Source organism: Dipodomys spectabilis, unplaced genomic scaffold (genome assembly GCF_019054845.1).
Source record: "Dipodomys spectabilis isolate Male_0828 unplaced genomic scaffold, ASM1905484v1 ptg000174l, whole genome shotgun sequence".
Classification (NCBI taxonomy): Eukaryota; Metazoa; Chordata; class Mammalia; order Rodentia; family Heteromyidae; genus Dipodomys; species Dipodomys spectabilis.
The window spans coordinates 5,985,919-6,010,569 of record NW_024870851.1 but is presented as its reverse complement, the minus strand read 5'-3'; the positions used below and the strand labels follow the sequence as shown (position 1 = coordinate 6,010,569).

The following is a 24,651-nucleotide window of genomic DNA, read 5'->3' as shown; positions in this document are numbered from 1 at the left end:
TAGCCATCAGCAGAAAACCAAGTAAATGTCAGAGGTCAGAGTTTAACTCCCATTACCAGCAAAAAGAAACTGTGGCTAAATTAGAAAATTCAGTTCTAATGAAATATTTCTTTTTTTTCTTTTCTTAATTCAGTACTAGGAATTGAACCCAGGACCTCTAGTTTGCTAGACAAATATTCCATTTAAGGTGTACCATCAGCCCATAAATACTTCTATTAATCTTACCTATGCAGTAAGTCTCTTAGTTTCACAAAAAGCTCCTTACTTTGAAACTGTAGAAATATCAATGCTTGAGTTATCCTCAATAACTCTAGCGGCTTATAGTTATCCAAATATTTATGCAGAACAGAAGCAATTCTAAAGAGAACAACAGAACATTTATTATAACCAGTTCATTTACTTATTTATCAAACATTCACAGAAAGCATTCATGACAGCTGCTCTAAGCTGGAGAAACAGCAATGAATGAGACAAGATTTTCTGCTCTTCCAGAATTATCTCAACATGATAGAAATGTTAACAACTAAAATTAATGAAATAAGAGCATCAATAAAGTACTAATAAAATGTTCAATTATAAATAGTAAGAGTTAGAACTTTTAGTTTCAAAGTAAAACACATACCAGAACAGACCAGATTTTAGATCCCTTTCCTAACAAAAATCTCTTATCAAACATTATAAACAATTAGCAAAAGTCATTCATTTTCTTCCCTAAATCCACAAAGCAGAGCTATTCCCAGCACAGTCCCATCCTCAAAGAAAAGTAATGGGAAATACTAAAAGGCAGTAAGTTGAGGGGAACAAGAAATGTTTCTTTTTCTATCTCTCCTTACTTTAACGTTAAAGTACTAAAATTAACCCTGGCAAAAACTTTAAAAAAATAAATAAGAGCAGGGCTCATGCCTGTAATCCTAGCTACTCAGGAGGTTGAGATCTGAGGATCATAGTTCAAAGCCAGCCCGGGTAGGAAAGTCCATGAGACTCTTATCTCCAATAAACCACCAAAAAACCGAAGTAGTGCCATGGCTCAAGTGGTAGAGCGCTAGCCTTGAACTGAAGAGCTGAGGGACAGCGCCCAGGCCCAGAGTTCAAGACCCATGACCAACAAAAATAAAATAAATAAATAAGAAATCAGTTAAAGGAAATGGAACAGAAGGAATATTAAAATAAAGGACCACATTATAATAAAATATACACATATATAATTTTGCAATATATATGTGTATATTTTTTAATTCTATAGATTTTCTCCTTAAATCTCCAGTGATAACACAAGCCAATATATGGCATTATGGCTTCAAGGTAACATTGTGATGGAACAATTCAAGTTCATATAGTTGTTACCTGTTCTGTAGAAACTTTATTATGGTGCCCTGCTTGAGAATAATAGTAGTAAATAAAATGAAAGCTGCTATAAATGGTTTTGATAACTCTAGTGTGAAATAACAAATCTTAACATAAATTAATGCCTTAAGGGACAATTCCTTATTTCTTCAAAGAAACAATTATAGAAGACAGTTACTCATAAGTAACAACTAAACAATATGAACTTCAGGAAACTCTACTTTTTAATCAACTGTGAGTTTCTGCTTTCCATAGCTTCCATTGCTCCCACCACTGCCAAGGCTTGCTGGCTGGTCAGTTCCTCTGACATCAATAACAGAGTTGACTGAAGTCTAGAAGAATTATAATTAAAATTAGAATTAGCTTGAAAAACTGAAAAATTGCTTTATCAATAAAACAATTCTTGGGTAATTATACAGGAAAAGAAATAAACAGAAGGGGCTGGGAAGATGGCTCAGTGGTAAAGTGCTTGCCTTGCATGCCTGAGGCCCTGGGTTCGATTCCCCAGTACCACATAAGCAAAAAGAAAAAAGCCGGAAGTGGCGCTATGGTTCAAGTGGTAGAGCACTAGCCTTGAGCTGAAGAGCTGAGGGAGAGTGCCCAGGCCCAGAGTTCAGGCCCCACAACCGGATTCCCCCCCCCCCCAAAAAAAGAAAGAAACAGGAAAGAAATAATATAGATAAAATTAAATTCCTTTGTAATTCTAATTTTCTCATTCTAACTCCACACTTATTCGGGGTTAACATAAAACATTAAATAAAGAAAAGTAGTTACCTTCCAAGTAATTAAGGTCCCAGTATAATCTAATATTATACTGGTTAATTAAAAAACAGAACTTTGGGGGCTGGGAAGGTGGCTCAGTGGTAGAGCGCTTGCCTTGCATGCCTGAGGCCCTGGGTTTGATTCCTCAGCACCACATAAGCAAAAAGAAAAAAAGCTAGAAGTGGCGCTGTGGCTCAAGTGGTAGAGTGCTAGCCTTGAGCTGAAGAGCTGAGGGACAGCGGCCAGACCTAGAGTTCAGGCCCTATGACCAGACCCCCCAAAAAAAAAACAACAAAAAAAAAACAGAACTTTGCTAGAAAGCGAGAGAAAAGAGACTGCTCAAAAAGTAATATACTAATTGCTTAACTTATGTAGCTATAGCCCCTCTGTATCACCTTTACAATAACGATAAAAGCAAAAACAAAAAACAGAATTATGAGTTGGGAATTGGTGATTTATGCCTGTAATCCAAGCTACTCAGGAGGCTGAGATCTGAGACCATGGTTCAAAAGCTAGCCCAGGCAATAAACTCAGTGAGTCTCTTACCTCTAATCAACCAACAAAAATTGTAGAAGTAGAGTTGTTGTTCAAAGTGGTAAAGCGATAGCATTGAGCACAAAAGCTTAGGGAAAATGCCCAGGCTACACACACACACACACACACACACACACACACACACACACACACACACACACACACACGCCCCCCCCCCCCCCACACACACACCAGGGGCTAGGAAGGTGGCTCAGGCTACACACACACACACACACACACAGACACACACACACACACAGACACACACACACACACACACAGGCCACACACACACACACACACACACACACACACAGGCCACACACACACACACACACACACACACACACACACACACACACACACACACACACACACACACACACACACACCAGGGGCTAGGAAGGTGGCTCAAGGTAGTTGAGTGCTTGCCTTGCATGCATGAGGCCCTGGGTTCAATTCCTCAGCAGCACACAGGCAGAAAAAAAGCCAGAAGTGGCGCTGTGGCTCAAGTGGTAGAGCACTAGCCTTAAGCTGAAGAGCTCAGGGACAGTGCCCAGGCCCAGAGTTCAAGCCCCACCACCCACAAAAAAAAAAAACCCACCCAGAATTCTGTATGAAGACAACGTAAAGTACTTCAACGAAAGCTATTGATCAATAGGACACTATGGGAAGAGAAAGCAATAGAAAGGGTTATAATGAGCAAAGCATGATACATGTATGTCAGAAACACCATGGTAAAGCCCCTTGGTGCAGTTAATACACAATTGAAAAAAAAAAAAAAAGACAGGAAAGTAAAAGAGACTCCAATAAGGGTCAGAGGAGATACCAGCAGAAAAGAGGTGGGCTAACAAACAGAATAGGAACGTATATAGTTGAAGGAGTTTATCTGCATGTATGAAAATAGAACAATGGAATCTGTTGAAATTTTTTAAGAAAGGGAAGTGGGATAAAAAAGAGTGATGTGAGGTTGGTCAGGATACGTACACAATGTAAGGAAATGTTACAATGAAAACCCTTCATATAACTAATATATGCTAATTAATATTTTAAAAGTAAAAACAGAGACAGAGGGCTGAGAAGGTGGCTCAGTGGTAGAGTGCTTGCCTTGCATACATGAGGCCCTGGGTTCGATTCCCCAGCACCACACAAGAAGAAAAAGCTGGAAGAGGCACTGTGGCTCAAGTGGTAGAGTGCTAGTCTTGAGGTGAAGAGCTGAGGGACAGCGCCCAGGCCCAGAGTTCAGGCCCCATGACCACCACCACCAACAACAACAAAAGTGTAAAACCCAGCTTTTTCCCAAAGCATTTCTCAACCACCTCGGATTACATTTGTCTTTCACATCTGTACTCACAACACTTACTGCATATACACTGATTTTAGTACCTAATAGAAGCTATGCTGTACTATAATGATATTTATATATGTTATTTCTAATTCCAATAAGTATATGTAATTAGTAAACTTAACTTTTCTCCTAATTGAAATATATTCCTTGAAAACAGGAACCTCCTGAGTCACTAGGATTATAGGCACAAGTCATCAACACCCAACCCTGCTTTTTTATTTTCTCTTTTGTCATTTGTGAGGCTTGAACTTGAGACCTGGGTGTTGTCCCTGACCTCTTTTGCTCAAGACTAGCACTCTACCACTTTGAGCCACAGCACCATTTCCAGTTTCCTGGTGGTTAAATGTAGATAAAATCTCACAGACTTTCCTGTCTGAGCTGGCTTTGAGCCACAATCCTCAGATCTCAGCCTCCTGAGTAGTTAGAATTACAGGTATAAGCCACTAGCACCTGGCTAGCCAATTTTTTTTTTTTTTTTTGCCAGTCCTGGGGCTTGAACTAAGGGCCTAGGCACTGTCCCTGAGCTGCTTTGCTCAAGACTAGCACTCAACCACTTGAACCACAGCGGTACTTCCAGCTTTTTTGTTTATGTGGTACTGAGGAATCAAACCCAGAGCTTCATGCATGCTAGGCAAGCACTTTACCACTAAGCCAACTTCCCAGCTCAGGCCATTTTTTTTTAAATAGTGTATATCAATTGTATAAAGGAGGGTCATTATATTTCTATATATGCATATATTCTGAACCAATTCAAACCTCTTATAAAATGGAATAATCATCCAGTTTCTATACAAACTCAATATATACCCCTAAATTTTTCAAATAATTCAATGGATTCCTAAAAAAAATTTATAAGTAATCATGTAGATTCTTCAGCTCTTAGAACCCCTACTTAAATGAATTTACTAATCATACTTATCCTTAAGGACTATTGTAGCCATGCATGGCACACCCCTGTGATGCCACTCTAAGGAGGCTGTAGCAGGAGGTTACTATGTTCCAAACTAGTCTAGTCTGGTCTACATAGTAAAATCATCTCAAAAAGAGAAAAAAAAGAAAAAAGGAAAAAGGAAAAGGCAAGACAAAACAAGAAAGACTACTATAATTCTAAATTTCCTATACAGTTGTAGGCTGACTGGAGCAATCTTATGCCGTGTGTCATATCCAATCAATCAACTTAGGAAGTGTGAATTTCACGTGTCAGTAATATTTATATATTAATGTTACATTTGTTCATCTTCATATAACAAGAACAGTATTTCTATATCTACCATATCCAACAAAACTGCATTTTTTTGGTGCCAGTCTGGGACTTGAACTCAGGGCCTGGGTGCCATTCCTGAGCTTCTTTGCTCAAGGCTAGCACTTTATCACTTGACCAATAGCTCTACTTTTGACATTTACTAGGTAGGGAATATTACGCCTGTGTTAACTCCAGTCACATGGCCTAGGAAAGGAGAATAAATTGGTTGAGCACCAGAGATTTATTGACCACCTTTTAAAATATAATAGTACATTAAGAGTTGAAGGTGCAAATAAGAATTATCAAAAAAAAATTAATTTGGGGCTGGAAATGTGGCTTAGTGGTACAGTGTTTGCCTGCCAGGCATGAAACCCTGGGTTCAGTTTCTCAGTACTACTTAAACAGAAAAGGTCAGAAGTGGCACTGTGGCTGAAGTAACAGCATGCTAGCCTTGAGCAAAAGAAGCTCAGGGACACTGCCCAGGCCCTGAGTTCAAGCCCAAGACTGGCAAAAAAAAAAAAAACTTTTCTGAAATGCTAGTATACATCTGTAATATTAGCTATTTGGGAAGTTTAGGCAGAAAGATAGCTGGTTTGAAGGCAGCCTAGGGTCCTTAGCAAGTTCCAAGTCAGCCTGAGCTATGTAGTAGGACTTGACATAGAACAGAAGTAAAAATAATAAATAAATTAAAATTTAATGAAAAGATTCAGAGACAGCTCTGTTGGTATAGCACAGGCATGGCATATGAAAGACCCTAGTGTCGATCCTCAGAACTATACTTTTTAAATTAAATAAAATAATAAAATAAAAAGAAAGAGCTAAGCAGTGAGGATTATTTGATTTTTGTTCCTTCTAGAGATAAAGAGGCCTAAGCATGAAAGCTGAATATATTCCCACCAGGAAAAGTAAAGCATTTGAAACTGAACTTACCGTTTCTTTTCTTCAGGTCCTGCTATTGGTCCCAATGTAACAAACAATTTTACAAAGTTATCAGGGTGATCAGACAGAGGAATCATCTCTGATAGCTTCTTTTTAGCCATTATAGTAAATTCAAAACTATGGAACTGCAGAACTTGATAGAAACCAAGTATTTTACTGATAGAATCCAAATTAAGGTAGTTTATATTGCTTAAAAACACTTTATTACATTTCTCTAATAGTGGATAATAACTATATTTAACATTTCGAAGAAACTGAACTATTCTTCTTGAAACATTGACATTGGAAGCATCTACAGTGTCAAAAAGTAGCTCTGCTTTTTTCACTAATTGTTCTTGAAAACACCGTGATATTAAAGCAGATATGCTGACCATCAAGACAGACAAGGACCTGAAGAAGAAAAATGACAAAGATTTTACATTATTGAACAAAACTGATCAATTCTAGAACTAAATATCTAGACCTGAAAAAGTAGTAGTAAACATATTGTTTTCTATCATAATTTTTTTCTTTTAAATATTAGTGGGACTTGAATTCAGATTTCTCAGTGATCACATGCTTTAGAGAAAAACAGTGAAATAAACCAGATGCTGGTGGCTCCTATCTGTAATCCTAGGTACTCAGTAAGCTGAGATCTGAGGATCACAATTTGAAGTAAGCCCAAGCTGGCAAAACTGTTGATCTCCAATTAAAATAGCCAAAAATGGAGTTGTGGTTCAAGTGGTAACACACCAGCCTTGAGCAAAAAAGCTCCAGGAAAACACCCAGGCCCTGAGTTCAAGCCCTATGGATCAGTACAAAAAAGAAAAGAAAAGAAAGAAACAATATTTTTCATTAAATATATAAAATATTTCAATCTATAAATAAAACTACTTGATGCTAAGAATTCTGGTGAAATTCACTCAGAAATTAAATTGGACCATCAGTCTATGAATATTATATTAAAAGTCTCATTTTGTATCTTTTTAGAAGCTGACTTTCTTTTCTTTTTTCTTTTTTTTTTGGGGGGGGGGTCCGGTCGTGGGGCCTGAACTCTGGGCCTGGGCACTGTCCCTCAGCTCTTCAGCTCAAGGCTAGCGCTCTACCACTTGAGCCACAGCGCCACTTCCAGCTTTTTTCTTTTTGCTTATGTGGTGCTGAGGAATCGAACCCAGGGCCTCAGGCATGCAAGGCAAGCACTCTACCACTAAGCCACCTTCCCAGCCCTAGAAGTTGACTTTCTTGTATCTTTTCTGTGTGTAAGCAAAGTCTTAGCAAAATGTTTGCTACTAGCAAATGATTGCATAATTCTTAGTATTTCATGGTAGACTAAAATCGATATATAACAGTAAGAGTTTAAAAAACATGGAGTGACACTATTTCTTCACTCAATAAACATTTAAGAAGCATTAAAAATCTCAGACTAGTCACATATCTCAATAATACTGTGTTGCATTTTATAAAATATAAAATGCAAAGTATTACCATCACTGCTTTATAGACAAACTTTCAAGAGGAAAATTAGTCATAGATGGACTTTTGAGACTTAATTAGACAAAACTAAGATTGGCAAATCTGTATCTACATCCAAAGCTCAGTACCTTTTATACTCCAACAGAAAATGTCTAAATCAATTTACCTTAAATCCTTTATGGTTTCTAAGTTCCTATTTACAATAGCAGCTATTTCTCCCATTAATGGACTACAGTACAAATGCTGATCTGCTAGGCATGTGGAAAACATTGACAGCACATTCATATCAAACCTATTAAAGGAAATAAAAAAATTAGATCATTAGCCAGGTGCCAGTGGCTCATGCTATAATCCTAGCTACTCAGGAGACTGAGATCTGAGGATCACAGTTCAAAGCCAGACCCAGAAGGAAAGTCTGTGAGACTCTTATCTCCAATTAACCACCAGAAAACTGGAAGTAGCGCTGTAGCTCAAGTGATACAGCGCTCACCTTGAGCTGAAGAGCTTAGGGACAGTGTCGAGGCCCAGAGTTCAGGCCCCACGACTGGACCCCCCCCCCAAAAAAAAACCCCACAACTGACAAAAATAAATAAAAAATAGGTCATTAACATTTACTCTTTTTTTTAAAAACGTATTTTTTTATTGTGAAAATACTGTACAGAGGGGTTACAATTACATGGGCAAGATAATGAGTACATTTCTTATCAAGCATTGTAGCCTCCTCCCTTGTTTCCCCTACCCATCCCTTCGAATCCTCCAGCCCCTCCCTCACCCCCCCCCCCACCAAAGTTGTAAAGTTCATTTTTCGACAAACAACTTGTACATCTCATTGTTGCAATGGGTCCTCCTGTATCCCTGTTTTAACTATTTGTTTTTTCCCTTCCCCTCCACATATACCAACATCAAATACAGTGAAAGCAAGAGTTATACCATGGGGGAGGGACATACAAAGCAACAAAGACATAATCTTATAAATATAACATTTACTCTTAATTAAAACATGATGCAGTAGAAAATAAAAGGTAAAGGATGACAATGACCAAGAAGTATTGTACTCATAACCTCATATATGGAATTGTAACTCCTTTGTACAACTAAGTAATAATAATAATAATAAAAACAGTAAGCTGGGCACTAGTGGCTTATACATATAATACTAGCTACTCAGGAGACTGAAATCTAAGAATGACAGCATGAAGCCAGTCTGGGCAGGAAAGTCCATGAGACTCCTATCCCCAATAAACTACCAGAAAACCAAAAGGGATGCCATGACTCGAAGTGGTAGACCACTAGTAGCCTTAAGCAAGAACTCACAGACAAGCCAGGCACTGGTGGCTCACGCATATAAGCCTAGCTACTCAGAAGGCTGAGATCTGAGGATCTCAGTTCAAAGCCAGCCCAGGCAGGAAAGTCCATGAGACTCTTATCTCTAATAAACCACTAGAAAACCGTAAGTGGCACTGTGGCTCAAGTGGGAGAGCGCTAGCCTTGAGCTGAAGAGTGCAGGGACAGCGCCCAGGCCCAGAGTTCAAGCCCCACAACTGACCAAAAAAAAAACCCAAAAACTCAGTGTCAGGCCCTGAGTTCAAGACCATGATCAACAAAAAAAAGCCAGTGGTAGTTCATGTGGTAAAGCACTAGCCTTGAGTAAAAAAAGTTATAGTGCCCAGACCCAGAGTGCAAGCCACTGTATTGACACCAAAAACAAGAGGGAAAAAAGAGAGAGAGAGGAGGAAGGGAGAGAGAGAGAGAGAGAGAAAGAGAGAGAGAGAAAGAGAAAGAGAGAGAGAGAAAAAAACTATCTTAGATTAGAACTATTTTTTTTTGTCCATTGTGGAGTCTGAACTCTGGGCCTGGGCGCTATTCCTCAACTCTTCAGCTTAAGGATAGCACTCTACCCACTTAAGCCACAGTGCCACTTTCGGCTTTTTCTGTTTATGTGATGCTGAGGAATCACACCCAGGGCCTCCACAACTGAGCCACCTTCCCAGCCCCTAGAAGTAACATTTTTATTGCCTTTTCGGTGAAATCTCACTGTAAGAGTTCATTATGGTAACTCTAAAAAAGATAATTGTGATGTTAGATAATGAATGTATATAGTACTTACTTTTCCAGTCTCTCCCATGCTTCTGTTACTAGTGCTTCAACTATCGGATCATGGGCCTCAACTGCAAGTCTCAAGAAAAACATGAGAAAATAATTTTCCATATATAAATATTTTAAAACAATTAAAACTAGAGAGATGGGTTACAATGTCAGATACTTTGTACTCATACTGTTTTGTAGAATGGGAACTTCTTTGTACAACTACTTGAAAATAACTTAAAAATTTTTTTAAATAATAATTAAAACTACACTTAGCAAAGTATATTATATATATATGAAAATATTCATGAAACTCATTATTTTATACAATTTATAAGCCAATTAAAATAATACTAACAAATATTTAAAAATACATGCAAGCTATATATATCAGGCATCCCATCACTCAGGAGGTTGAGGCTGGAGAATCTAGAGTTCAAGGCCAGCCTGGGCTACATAGTAAGACCCTGTCTCAACAATATGCTGAGCTGGGTGCCAGTGGCTCAGGCCTGTAATCCTGGCTACTTAGGAGGCTGTGATATGAGGATCACAGTTCAAAGCCAGTCGGACAGAAAAGACCATGAGACTCTTATCTCCAATTAACCATCAAAAAGCCAGAAGTAGAGCTGTGGATCAACTGGTAGAGTGCTAGCCTTGAGCTCAGGGACAATACCCAAGCCCTGAGTTTGAGTTTAAGCACAGGACCAGCACCAAAAAAAAAGCATATTAAGATGCACTTTATACGATATTTTCACAATTTAAAAAACTTAATAATAATAAAAAAGATGCACTTTACTAGCTTCTGATTTGTTATTAGCCATTAATTTGAAGTCTAAGTTAGGAGCTAGTAACTCAGGAGACTTAAGGATTTGGGTTCAAAGCCAACCTAGAAATACAAATTCAAGCTAGGCATTGGAGGCTAAAACCTGTAATCCCTGCTACTCACAAAGTTGAGATCTGAGTACTTAGGTTTGAAGTCAGCCCAGGCAAGAAAGTCCCTGTGAGACTCTTCTTTTTTTTAATGTTTTTTATTGTGAAAATACTGTACAGAGGGGTTACAATCACATGAACAAGGTAATGAGTACATTTCTTATCAAGTATTGTTGCCTCCTCCTTTGTTTTTCCCCTACCATCCCTCCCCTCCCATCTCCACGACTACATTCCCCCCACCCCGACACCCACACCCCTGCCTAAATTGTAAAGTTCGTTTTTCGACATAATGTCTTGTACATCTCATTGGAAGGTGGCTCAGTGGTAGAACGCTTGCCTTGCATGCATGAGGCCCTGGGTTCGATTCCTCAGCACCACATAAGCAAAAAGAAAAAAGCCGGAAGTGGCGCTGTGGCTCAAGTGGTAGAGCGCTAGCCTTGAGCTGAAGAGCTGAGGGACAGCTCCCAGGCCCCCCAGTTCAGGCTCCACGACCGGACCCCTCCTCCCCCCCCAAAAATCAATGTCTGCAATGGGTCAACCTGTATCCCTATTTAAACAATTTGTTTTTTTCCTTCCGCTCCCCAAATTATACCAAAGTCAAATACAGTGAAAACAGGGGTTATATCGTGGGGGGAGGGACATACAAAGTGACAAAAAATCACGCGATACCTTATAAATACGTTGTTCGAAACAATAGCAAGAAAGAAAAAAACACTTGTATCCTTATCTTGGGGCTCATTTTGCTTAACATCATCTTATCTGAACTTTTCTGCTTGTCTCAGATATATACTAGTTATTGCAAATAAGGGAAACCATGGGACCTATATTTCTTTGCGAATGGATCAAGAAAATGTGGTATATATACACAATGGAATTCTATGCCTCCATCAGAAAGAATGACATTGCCCCATTCGTTAGGAAATGGAAAGACTTGGGGAAAAAAAATTATATTAAGTGAAGTAAGCCTGTGAGACTCTTATCTCCAATTAACCACCAAAAACCAGAAGTAGTGCTGTGGCTCGAAGTGTTAAAAATGCTAACCTTGAGTGAAAGAGCTCAGGTACAGCACACAGGCCTTAAGTTCAAGCTCCATGACCAATAAAAAATAAAAAAGAAAGACGAAACATAAACCCAAGAGACCCTTATCTCCAATTAAGAAAAAGCTGGGGGCTGGGAAGGTGGCTGAGTGGTAGAGCGCTTGCCTTGCATGCTCGAGGCCCTGGGTTCGATTCCTCAGCACCACATAAGCAAAAAAAGAAAAAGCCGGAAGTGGCACTGTGGCTCAAGTGGTAGAGCGCTAGCCTTGAGCTGAAGAGCTGAGGGACAGTGCCCAGACCCAGAGTTCAGGCCCCACGACCGGACCAAAAAAAAAAAAAAGAAAAAGCTGGTACACCAGTCAGAATGGCCCACGTTCTAAATTCAGCCAGCGACAACTGCTAGAGGGAATGTGGAGAAAGAGGAACCCTACTCCATTGCTGGTGGGAATGTACACTAATACAGCCCTTTTGGAAAGCAGTCTGGAGGTACCACAGAAAGCTAAATATAGACCTCCCCTATGACCCAGCCATACCACTCCTAGGCATCTACCCTGAGCAACAAGAACCAGGAAACAAGTACACACCTCCATGTTCAATGCAGCACTGATCACAATAGCCAAGATATGGAAACAACCAAGATGCCCCACTACAGATGAGTGGATGCAAACATTGTGATACTTATATATAATGGCATTTTCAGGGAAGTGGATGGAACTACAGCAAATCATTTTGAGTGAGGTAAGCCAAGAGCAAAGGGACAAACAGCACATGGTCTCCCTGAGATGTGGATGCTAAAGCCAAAATGCAAGGAAATATGACAAAGTAAACAGGACTCAAGAAACAAAGGGCTTCCACTCATTTTGTCATATCATTGCTAAATGACTCCATGTTTTTGACCAAATATGTGAGATATATATATATATATATATATATATATATATATATGCACATACCTGAGGGAAGCAAGGAGGAGGACACAGAATCAGAGGGAAACAGGAAAACATACAACATAGGGGCCTATCAGCTGCACTGGACTTGAGAAAAATGAATTAAGCAACTCAAAGGCAGCAATGGGAGGGAGGGAATGAGAGGGAATGAGGAAACAGCTTACACTAAGCAAAAGGAAAGAAATGTAAATATCACCTGATATGGAAGAAATAGTTGTATTGTCAAAGCTCACAGAATTCATAAACTTTATAGACCATGAAAATGACAATTTGCCTTGTGAAGATTAAAATGTGTTTGTGACTATAACTATCACTACTCCACAATACTATGAAATATGTGAAATTTATGTCATCATCTAATCTCAATTTAAAAAAAATTTTTAAAAGAAAAAGCTAGAAGTGAAGGTGTAGCTCAAGTGGTAGAGCTCCAGCCTGGAATGAGAAAAACTAAGCAAGGGGCTGGGAAGGTGGCTTTGTGGTAGAGTATAGCCTAACATGCATGAAGTATCACATAAACAGAAAAAGCTGGAAGTGGCGTTGTGGCTCAAGTGGTAGAGTGCTAGCCTTGAGCAAAAGCCCTGAGTTCAATCCCCAGTACTGGCACAAAGCCTTGTTATCTTTAGCTAACTACATTGTTATAAAATTCCACAACAATCTAGTTTCATATAAACAAGTTAACAATTTCTACTATCAGATTGATTACGTTCTACTTCTGTTGTTGTTGTTGGTCATGGGGCTTGAATTCTGGGCCTGGGTGCTGTTCCTCAGCTCTTCAGCTCAAGGCTAGCTCTCTACCACTTGAGCCACAGCACCACTTCCAGTTGTCTGGTGGTTACTTGGAGGTAAGAGTGTCACAGACTTTCCTGCCCAAGCTGGCTTTGAACCACGATCCTCAGATATCAGCCTCCTGAGTAGCTAAGATTACAGACGTGAGCCACTGGTGCCTGGCCACATTCTAATTTTTATAATTCTAATACTACTAACAAGTATTTAATAAATCCTCCAAACATCTTTTTTTTTTTTTTTGGGTCTGGTCGTGGGGCCTGAACTCTGGGCCTGGGCACTGTCCCTCAGCTCTTCAGCTCAAGGCTAGCGCTCTACCACTTGAGCCACAGCGCCACTTCCAGCTTTTTTCTTTTTGCTTATGTGGTGCTGGGGAATCGAACCCAGGGCCTCAGGCATGCAAGGCAAGCGCTCTACCACTGAGCCACCTTCCCAGCCCGTTCTCCAAACATCTTTAAGATACCATATTATGTGTAAAACTATCTTTTAGGGAGGAAACAATTTTTCATTTTAAAGATTTTTAGAAAATTGAAATATATTCATTTCAGTAACAATCTAAAAGTAACTTACTGTTGTATGATGTACAACACATTCACCAAGGTACTGTCATCCATTAATTTGATTTTACTTGTAGCTAAATTATGAAGAGTAAGAAATTTTGGATGGTCTCTGACACTCTCAACATTTCTTAACAAGTTGATCTTCTGCTTTTGAAATCTCCAAAGTGTACTAAATGCACATTCCACTTGCTCTTCTGTAAGTATGGCTTTGTTTCTTTCAATAAGATCAAAGACTTGCTCTTCATCTGTGCAGTTATTCATCTTAACAATTAATGATTCACAACTGAAGGGTCGAAACTGAAACATTCTCCAGGGGAATGTTGAAATAGCTCTTACACGAAACATATTTATAACCAGAGTCTAGGAAAAAAAGGTTTTTTAACTTTATATTGCAAAATTTCTTAGATATTGAAAGCTATCTGCAATTAGTAGCCAAGTGCAATCTGCTGGTGACAAGGTAACAGGTCTGCTTTCCATTAGGATAACACTAAGTCTTCTACCACACGGCTTCTGTAAAACAATTGGTTTGACATGTTTATTTTCATCTTATTAATATCATATTATTTTAAAAACTCAGGTTTAAAGTAACAAGGTGTTTTTTGCATTAACTAGAGACTGATCTTAATCTGAACCAGTAGCAATTTCTGATCCAAACTGAAGTATCCAGAAAAAAAGAGCTTCTACCAGCACCCTATTTTAAAAACATCTGTCTGATATTACCTAAATTTTCAAATTTGACCATGAGAGCAGAAGAAAAAAAAAAAAAAAGGCTAAAATCAGAAAGGGTTGTTTTGTTCTATTTTCTTGTTTTTTTTTTTTTAATTTTTAGAAGGATAGTCTCTGGGGCTGGGAAGGTGGCTCAGTGGTAGAGCGCTTGCCTTGCATGCATGAGGCCCTGGGTTCGATTCCCCAGCACCACATAAGCAAAAAGGAAAAAACCCGGAAGTGGCGCTGTGGCTCAAGTGGTAGAGCGCTAGCCTTGAGCTGAAGAGCTGAGGGACAGTGCCCAGACCCAGAGTTCAGGCCCACGACCGGACCCAAAAAAAAAAAAAAAAAGAAGAATAGTCTCTGGCATCTCAGCTTTCAGGGTAATTTCTCGCCCCTTTCTTCTTGTGCCCTAAAAGAATGTAATTGTGCCATTAAATTACTTAATAACTTTTCATAGGTCTTAATAAATTAGTTGTTTACAACACCAATCAAGAAACATTTAGGGGAGACGGGGGGAGGGGAAGGGAGATGGGAAGGGATGGGAAGGGGAAACAAAGGAGGAAGCAACAATGCTTGATTAGAAATGTACTCATTATCTTGCCCATGTAATTGTAACTCCTCTATACAGTATTTTCACAATTAAAAAAGAAAAAAGAAACATTTAGGTTAGGAATGAAATTTAAAAAGGAAAACCTTAGCCAGGGGCCAGTGGCTCAAGCCTGTAATCCTAGCTACTCAGGAGGCTGAGATCTGAGGATCGATGTTCGTAGCCAGCTGGGGCAGAAAAGTCCGTGAGACTCTTATCTCCAATAAACCACCAGAAAACCTGAAGTGGCCCTGTGGCTCAAGTGATAGAGTGCTTGCCTTGAGCTGAAGAGCTGAGGGACAGCGCCCAGGCCGGAGTTCAAGCCTCATGACCCACAAAGAAAAAGAAAAACCTTGTACATATTAGACGACAAAAAACTGTGTGTGTGTTTCTAGGACTTGAATTCAGAGTCTCAGTGCTGTCCTTGAGCTTTTCCGTGATTAACTGAAGATGCGTCTCATGTACTTTCTTGCCTGGGCTGGTTTTGAAGCACTATCCTCGGATCTCCAAGTTCTGAGTAGCTAGGATTACAGGCATGAGCCACTGTTCCCTGGTTTACAAAGAACTTTTTAAAAACATCATCTCATTAAATTCTTAACTAACTTACTAGGAAGATAGTATCATTTCCATTTTCACACAAGGAAAAAGAGGTTTAACAAGGTTTTTGGGGGAAAAAAAATATATGGGAGGACTGGAGACTTACACCTGTTATCCTAACTACCCTAGAGGCTGAGCTCAAATGATTCAAGAGCACCAGACTTGAGGAAAAAAGCAGAGACAAAAAGGAGACCGAGATGAGGAGGAGAACCAGAAGCCCTCAGGTCAAGTTCCGACTCTCTCTCTCTCCCCCTCTCTCTCCCCCCCCTCTGTCCTCTCTCTCTCTCTCTCTCTCTCTCTCTCTCTCTCTCTCTCTCTCTCTCGCTCGCGCTCTCTCTCTCTCTCTCTCTCTCTCTCTCTCTCTCTCGTATACTGGAGAAGCTGAGACTACACCCCCCCTTATAAACAAACATGCTATCACTAGCAATTGGCCTCACACCCTTATTTAAAGTTATGCAAAACTGTACACCACGCGACTGCTCTGCCTTGTTTGTGGCAATGTGCGTGACCCGCTGACCCAAAGCTGCCCTGAGCCGCACACTTCCACAACCAGCCTTGCACAAGGGAAAAGTGCTACTCACGCACACTCAACGTGTAGACCACACGACGATTTGAGTAAAGAGAGGCCTCGGCCCCCGCTGAGTGACCTTGGCGAAGCCATTTAACTAACGGAAGAGGCTTGGCTGTTAGCAAGCGGCGGGTGGACTCCCGGTGAACCCGCAGGGTGCGGAGTTCAAAGGTTGCGAGTGACAGGCGCGCTGAGGCGGCGGCCAGCGCGGGAGCGCGGGAGGGAGGACGGTCTCCGCGATCCCGGCAGCATCGGGCTCAGCCCCACGGCGGTCCTCTGAGCTTCAGCGAACACAGGGCCACCGAGAAAGCGCTCCCTTTCGCCGCCGAACTCCGGCGAGGAAGCACCGCAGCCGCTGCCCGGCCGGGACTCGCCGGCGCGCTCTTCCCCGGCGGCGGAATCCCGGAGTGTGGAAGGTTGCGACGGCTCCGAAGTCAGCGATATCCCTGGCCCCAGCCGCTCGATTCTTCGCTTACCCCTTCTATCCCAGGGTGCTTATACTTTCCACGAGAGACACCATCTTCCAAAGAGCCGGTCTCCTCCGGCAGAGGAGCGCCCTGAGGAAACGTGCGCCCGGGAGACCCACACTACAGTTCCCAGAAGGCTTCGCGCGAAGCGTGAACGTCACGCACGCCTTTACAGGAATTCTGGGATTGGTAGTTTTTTTCCTCAATGAGAAGAGCAAAGCCCACATCCAACCTACTGGAGAACATTCAGGGCCTTCAGGTCAGTGTCTTTCTACTGCTGAGGATCTTCCCTGTCCTTTAAGCAGTTATTATATTTATAATACATAGAAGAAAGATTGTATTTTAAACTGAAATTATAAATGAAAACAGTAAGCTCGTTAGGGTCCACTGCTACAAGGCAAGGGATTGCAAGTTCAAAGCATGCCTGGACTGCATAGAGGGACAATGCTCCAAAATAAAAGTAAAAAGGAACAAACAAAAAGTAAACATAGAAAAGGCATACACAGAATTGGGGGGAGGAGGGGTTCTGGGGCTTGAACTCAAGGTCTGGGCTCTCAGTCCTTGAGCTTTTGTGCTGAAGTCACAGGTCCACTTCTGGCTTTTTTTGGTAGTCAATTGGAAATAAGAATCCCAGGACAGCTGGGTGCCGGTGGCTCACACCTGTAATCCTAGCTATTCAGGAGGCTGAGATCTGAGGACCAGGGTTCAAAACTAGCCCCAGCAGGAAAGTCCATGAGACTCTTATCCCCAACAACCACTAAGAAAACCGGAAGTGATGCTGTGACTCAAGTGGTAGAGCACTAGCCTTAAGTTGAAGAGCTGAGGGACAGTGCCCAAGCCCAGAGTTCAAGCCCCACGAACAACAACAACAACAAAATCCCAGGGCATCATACATGGTAGGCAAACACTATCACTGAATAACACGCCTCAGCCATTGTTTTGAAGCAAAGTCTTACTATACTGCCCAAGCGTGTCTAAACTTTTGGTTCAAATGATCCTACAGCCTTAGTCTCCTAATTAGCAGAAAGTACAAGTATGCACAGCCTTACTTCAAACACCCAATATCAGACTTCAGCTTTCTGAATAACTAGGATAAAGGACTTGAGCCACTAGGGCTCAACTAATTTTGAAACACTTTTGTAACTCCAGAAAGATAGTCAGTAACCATTTGCAGACTCCTTACAGCCTGCTGCCTTCAGCTGTTCTCCAAAAACGAAGGCAACAACGAATCCCAGACCACACTCAGTAGTAGTTATATATGTTGTTTGGAACTAGATAGACTGACTGATAATACATTGTTGATCAAAATACTCAGAGATTTAAATGAAAATCTGAGAAAAGTATAGCAAGGTAACGGTATAAGATGTAACAGTACAGGGGCTGGGAAGGTGGCTCAGTGGTAGAGCGCTTGTCTTGCATGCATGAGGCCCTAGGTCGATTCCTCAGCACCACATAAGCAAAAAGAAAAAAGCCGGAAGTGGTGCTGTGGCTCAAGTGGTAGAGCTCTAGCCTTGAGCTGAAGCGCTGAGGGACAGCGCCCAGGCCCAGTTCAGGCCCCCCAACAGGACACCCCCCCCCCAAAAAAAAGATATAACAGTACAATCTGTGTCAACACCTCTCATTCACAAGACAAAAAAGGGGACTAGGAGTAGAGTTCAGTGAGTTCAGCAGTGTTCAATTCAGCTTGCTTAGCACCCCAGCACAAAAGAGAGATATATGCTAGTCCCCAAAACCTAATGCCATTTATCTGAAACCCTCAAATTTATAAGGACAGAAAGTATATTGATATTTGTCAGCAGCTAGGGGAGGGGAAAAATGAGGCATTGAATAAGTTTCAGCTTTGTGAGATTAGGAGTTCTGGACATAGGATGCACAACAATAAGAATGTACTTTTTCACCGAGTGCTGGTGGCTCATGCCTGTAATCCTAGCTACTCAGAAGGCTAAGATCTGATGATCATGATTCAAAGCCAGCCTGGGCAGGAAAAGTCTGTGAGACTATCTCCAATAAACCACTCAGAAAACTGGAAGTGGCTCAGTCTTGAGCTGAAGAACACAGGGATAACACCCAGGCCCAGAGTTCAAGACTCATGACCAAAAAATAGAATGTACTTTTTCCTATTGAATTATAACCTTAAAAGTTAGGATGGCTGGGGTGCCAGGGGCTCACGCCTGTAATCCTAGCTACTCAGGAGATTGAGATCTAAGGAAAACAGTTTGAAGCCAGCCCCATCAGAAAAGTCCTCATAGAGAGTCTTATCCTCAATAAACCACTCAAAAGCCAGAAGTGACATAGTGGTAGTAGACAAAAGTAGTAGACCACTAGCCTTGAGCACAAAGAAGCTAAAGGACATCACCCAGGCCCTGACTTCAAGCCCCACAACTAAGAAAAAAATTTAAGATGGTGAATTTTATTACACACACACACACACACACACACACACACACACACACACACACACACACACTGTTGATTTTGAAATAGGGTTTTGCTATGTAGTCCAGTGTGGCCCTGAACTCAAGTTTTTCCTGTTTCAACTTTCCAAGTACTATGATTACAGATGTGTGCTTTCCATAGTTAGTTACCTATGCTCTTAACAATGAACCCAGAGCATCATACATGGTAGGCAACACTATCACTGAATAACACTCCCTGGCCATTGTGTTTTGAGGCAAGATCTTACTATACTGCCCAAGGTCGTCTTTAATTTCTGGCTCAAATGATCCTACAGCCTAAGCCTCCTAAGAGTATGTACCATCATTTCTGGCTAGCTAACCATTTTTAGTGGTAGCACAGATAGGAACAAATACCTTAGGAGAATGGCTTTGGATGGGGTTAGGGAGAGTTATTAAACTTCAAACTTTTATAGACTGTTTAAACTTTTACAATAAACCAGGTATGGTGGTACATGCAAATAGTCTGAGCTACTTGGGAAGCTAGAGCAAGAACATTGTTTTGAATCTATGAGTTCAAGACCAGCCTGGGAAGCATAGCAGTAGGGCATCTAAAAAACCATGTTTTTACAATAGCTCCTGTTTCTATGAAATATATGTGAAAACAAACATGCTTTTTAAAAAAGTTAAACATACTGTCGTTAATAGGCAATTTCCAAAAGAGAGGGAAGGGACAAAAGGTGAACAAATGCAGCAATGGTACTCACTAGACAGGATGTTGAAAATGGAACTAAAACACTTGGGAAAAACAGGGAGAAAGTGGGGCAAGGGATGATATTGTCTAAAATGAAATATACTTTTTGTTTTGTTTTGTTTTTGGGTCCGGTTGTGGGGTCTGAGCTCTGGGCCTGGGCGCTGTCCCTCAGCTCTTCAGCTCAAGGCTAGTACTCTACCACTTGAGCCACAGTGCCACTTCTGGCTTTTTTCTTTTTGCTTATGTGGTACTGAGGAATCGAACCCAGGGCCTCAGGCATGCAAGGCCAGCGCTTTACCACTGAGCCACCTTCCCAGCCCCTGAAATATACTCTTTACTTGAAGAAAAAATAAAAAGTAACCTGTAATCCTAGCTACTCAGGAGACTGAGATCTGAGCATAGCAGTTCAAAGCCAGCTGGGGAGGAGAGTCTGTGAGACTCATCTCCAATAAGCCACCAGGAAACTGGAAGTGGCGCTGTGGCTCAAGCAGTAGAGCACTAGCCTTGAGCTAAAGAGCTGAGAGACAGCTCCCAGGCCCAGAGTTCAAGCCCCATGACCAACAAAAAATAAATAAATAAAAATAAATTTAAACAAATTGTTCAAATAGGGATACAGGTTGACTCATTGCAACAATGAGATGTACAAGACACTATGCTGAAAAACGAACTTTACAATTTAGGTGCGCAGAGGTGGGGAGTGGGAGAGGGGAGGAATGTAGTTGTGGAGGTAGGAGGGTAGGGATGGTAGGGGAAAAACAAAGGAGGAGGCAACAATCCTTGATAAGAAATGTACTCATTACCTTGCTCATGTGATTGTAACCCCTCTGTACAGTATTTTCACAATAAAAAAGTATTTAAAAATAAATTTAAAATAAATAAAAAGTAAAGATAAAAGTTAACTCCATAGTTAACCTAGCCTAGTCCACCCATACTCCTTCTTTTGGTATCAGAATCCATTCATTGCTCAGTATGTAATCCTTGCTTTTCATGAGCTGAGATCTGAGGAAACCATCCCAGGCAGCCAAAACTTCCAGATTTTATCTCTAATTTACCAGCAAAAAGTGGAGGCATGGCTCAGTGATATAGTAGTAGTCATGAGCAAAAATAGAAGTGAGAACCAGAGGCCCTGAGTTCAAGCACCAATGAAGGAAGGAAACAGAAAATAGGAAAGAAATAAAGAAGGGGGCTGGGAAGGGGGCTCAGAGGTAGAGCGCTTGCCTTGCATGCATGAGGCCCTGGGTTCCATTCCTCAGCACCACATAAGCAGAAAAAGCCGGAAGTGGCGTTGTAGCTCAAGTGGTAGAGTGCTAGTCTTGAGCTGAAGAGCTGAGGGACAGCACCCAGGCCCAGAGTTCAGGCCCCACAACTGGCAAAAAAAAAAAAGGCAAGAAAGAAAGAAAGAAGGAAGCAAACCAAGAAAGAAAACCCATTCTCCTTATTTCAAAGACATAAGGCTAGGCCAAATCTAGCCTGTCAGGCCCATGAGCTACAGATGAATAGTACTGTGTGCTGTGTATAATGAATAAAGCCAAACATCAACGGTTATTTCTCAGTTATATCACATACCAATACAAATATCTCTGGTCAAGAAAGACTTTTCTCCACACAGATTTTCATTTGAATATGGTCTGTTTCTTCTGCTGCTCACTGTAAACCTTAAGAAGGTGGACACCTACTCCATTTTAGATGTTTAAAGGTGAGACCTTGGCAAACAATTAGGATTATATAAAGTCATGATCCAAAGATGATTTTATGATTATTGCATTTTGGTGACGTTTCTTTCTTTTGTTTTCTTTCATTTGGAGATACTGAGAACAGAACCGAGGGCCTTTTGTGTGTTGGGCAAGCATTCTACCACAAGCTACATCTCCAGTCTTAAATAGTGGTGATTATACAAAGAGAATGTCTGGAAGATTATACAAAAGCTTCCTGACTTTCATCATGTGATATCCTGCACCACTTTGGGACACTGTCAGCTAAATGGTCATCTACAGGTCATCTACAGATGAGACTCTTGACTTTGGATACCCAGAACCATGAGCCAAAATAAGCTTTCTTTAAAACTTATCTGGTAGAGATTATTATCCATTATTATCTATTAGTAATACTAAACAGAATAAGACACAGGTTTCTTCCATAATTCCTCAGTGCCTTGAAACTCTCTGGATCCACCAGGACTAACTGGACCAGTGGAAAACAGCCAAATCCCTGAATGGAATTTGGGACACCGGCACCTGGACCAAAAATTTTTTTTAAAAGACCATTAGAGAACAAAAAAAAAAAAAAAAAAAAGGAATTGAGCCACGTACTGGTCACTCATGCATGTAATCCTAGCTACTCATGAAGAAAGGAGGTCAGGTCTGGCCAGTGTATTGGCCACATGGTGGATGGTAGGGTCTGGCATCTTGTCTTAATGCTGAGGGAAGGAACCCGGTTAGCAAAATTAAGATTAATAGACTTTGCCAGAGAACCACACAGACATCCAGGTACATAGAACATAGAACAACGAAAGGTTTATTGCTGAGAGAGGGCCCTCCCCGCAAGCCTCTTGCTCACAAGGAAGGAATGAGAAGCAGCCCAGGCTATTGTCTGGGGTGACCTATATAACCTAGGAAGTTTAGGAGGGGATAGAAGGGACTAGGAGGCTGAGACCTTGGTGTAGATGTGTGAGCCAGGGGCTTCATCATGGTGGACTAGGATTTATGGCTGCCATCCAAGTAGTAGATAAGGATCCTGCAGCTGTCCACTCCTGAAGGTCACTGTAAGGGGCTCTTGTTGCCTTTATGGTGGTAGCTGCACCACAGAAGTGCCATCCCAAGGTAAAGGGGGCTGGAAGTTGATTATTTACTGCCTTTACTAAGTAGGCCCGGTGTTGCCTAGGAAGAGGGCATGCTAAGCTGTGGAGAAAGGGAGTGGACAAAACTATGGGAAGGGACTAGTTTTGCTAACAACCTCCTCTCCTCCCTCCCCCTCATCACCTGCCTCCCAGGTAATGGGCCTGCCGGGACCCCTGGAGGCAGGAGCAGACACTTGGCTGATAGGTTACTGAGTTTGTCAGTCTAGTGCCTGGGACTAGGAATTTCCTGAGGATCTGTCCCCTGAGCCCACCTATTTAGGCCCAGACCAGCCTAGCCACAGGGACCATGCTACATGTGTCTCTGTGTCCTGTGTCCTCTCCAGTGATGGCATCACGAGCTGAATTGGCTTGTTGGTATTGTTTTTATTTCTTTCCTCTTTAGCATGTTTCCTAGCTGTGTTTTGTGTATTTGTGTGCCTCAGGCTTTTGTAATAACTGGCAGCCTGCAGCCTGTTAACTGTATAATAAAGACTCCAATACTCTATATTTTAAAATGTGGCTTCTGGGATGATTTACCTTACAACACTCAGGAGGCTGAGATCTGAGGATCCTGGTTCAAAACCAGCTCACACGGGAAAGCCCATGAGACTCTTCAATTAACCACCAGAAAAGCCGGAAGTGGAGCTGTGACTCAAGTGGTAAGGCTATAGCCTTGAGCACAAAAGCTCTGGGACAGCGTCCAGGCCCTGAGTTCAAGTCTCCAGGGCTGCCATAAACACGCGCGTGCGCACACACATACACGGGCACGCAAGCGTGCACACACACGCAAAAAGGCAACGAAATCCCATAAATCCAAGGTGAGCACGCTAGCCTGATAAGCCGGAGAATGCCGGGAGACCCGTCACCCTGTCGGTGACGTATTTCCGGTGCGACGCATTCCCTCCACGCCGGGACTGGGCGGTGGGGGAGGGAGGCGGTTAGTAGGTTTTAGCGCCTTTTCTGACGGCGGTATATTTGAAGCGCTTTAAAGGACGGAGCCTAGGGAAGAGGAAAGTAGCAGTGCCGGTAAGTGGCGTCGGGCTTGCGTTGTTTTAGTGGCGTCGTTGCTGAGGTCCCGGGGTTCGAGAGCGGGAAGGCCCCGGGAAGAGGGGCGGAGCCGGCGCGGCTGCCCGGGCTGAGGTAACTGTCTTCTCTCGAGAGGTTTGGGCAGCTCGGGCCCCGAGGGGAGGCCCAGGCCCTGAGGGGCGGCCCGGAGACCGAGGCGTTGGCTGGGAAGCTCCCGCCACCGGAGCCGAATTGCTGCCAAGCCTCCGGGGCCTAGGAAACGGCTCTTCCCCCGCCAGCCCCCGCCCTCCCCACACGGGCGCACACCTCCCTCCCTGACGCATTCTGCCGCACAAGCTGTAATATGGCGGCAGCGACGGCGGCCTCGACTCGGAAGATTGAGGTTGATTTTTGATGCTTCGAAATCCTCAAACTGAACGATACCGCGGGGTAGGTGGGATGACTGGTGGGGAGGAGGTGCAGCCGGCTGTCCTGTCAGGTTAGGATTAGAGGGTGACGGGCGAACAGCCAAAATGGTCAGGGATTAATCATGAATACAAGCTTTCCTCCTACTCCGACCTTTTCCTCTCGTAGGGCAGCTGCTGCTGTACGTGCTTTAGTGGCATTGGCTACTTTACCGAGAAATGCCCTATAAGTCAAGTTCGGGGTCTTATCTGAGCTTTTTTCCAAGTTTTCCCACTATTGGGAGGAGCTGAAAGCGGCGCAGGCCTTTTAGGAGGAAGACGACGGTTTCGAGCCGCTTGTTTGCTAAG

At 42.1% G+C, this 24,651-nt stretch overlaps 2 protein-coding genes and 1 long non-coding RNA gene across 6 annotated transcripts in view; 2 read left to right on the top strand and 1 right to left on the bottom strand.

The window, feature by feature from the left end:
- Fastkd1 (FAST kinase domains 1) overlaps positions 1-17,019 on the bottom strand; it is a 36,426-nt gene extending 19,407 nt beyond the window's left edge. Inside the window, exons 1-7 of one of the 3 annotated variants that reach the window (XM_042694220.1) lie at positions 16,437-17,019; positions 13,975-14,474; positions 9,730-9,798; positions 7,789-7,914; positions 6,162-6,560; positions 1,566-1,676; positions 226-357 (exon numbers count right to left, since the gene is read on the bottom strand). In XM_042694220.1, the coding sequence (XP_042550154.1) occupies positions 226-357; positions 1,566-1,676; positions 6,162-6,560; positions 7,789-7,914; positions 9,730-9,798; positions 13,975-14,309 (1,172 nt within the window). In that variant the 5' untranslated portion in view covers positions 14,310-14,474; positions 16,437-17,019. The remainder of the gene's footprint in view (positions 1-225; positions 358-1,565; positions 1,677-6,161; positions 6,561-7,788; positions 7,915-9,729; positions 9,799-13,974; positions 14,475-16,436) is intronic. The other 2 variants (XM_042694221.1, XM_042694223.1) reach the window with 2 other exon arrangements.
- A 48-nt stretch (positions 17,020-17,067) lies between these two features.
- On the top strand, positions 17,068-22,218 carry LOC122120038. Its single transcript, XR_006149657.1, has 3 exons — positions 17,068-17,149; positions 21,647-21,733; positions 21,843-22,218. It is a non-coding gene; the product is annotated as an uncharacterized LOC122120038 (long non-coding RNA).
- Positions 22,219-23,766: 1,548 nt separating this feature from the next.
- The window catches only part of Ppig (peptidylprolyl isomerase G), a 45,679-nt gene continuing 44,794 nt past the window's right edge, over positions 23,767-24,651 (top strand). Inside the window, exon 1 of one of the 2 annotated variants that reach the window (XM_042694109.1) lies at positions 23,767-23,899. The gene's annotated coding sequence lies outside the window, so the exon portion shown is untranslated. Of the gene's footprint in view, positions 23,900-24,052; positions 24,329-24,651 lie in introns of those variants that run through there. The other variant, XM_042694110.1, reaches the window with a different exon arrangement.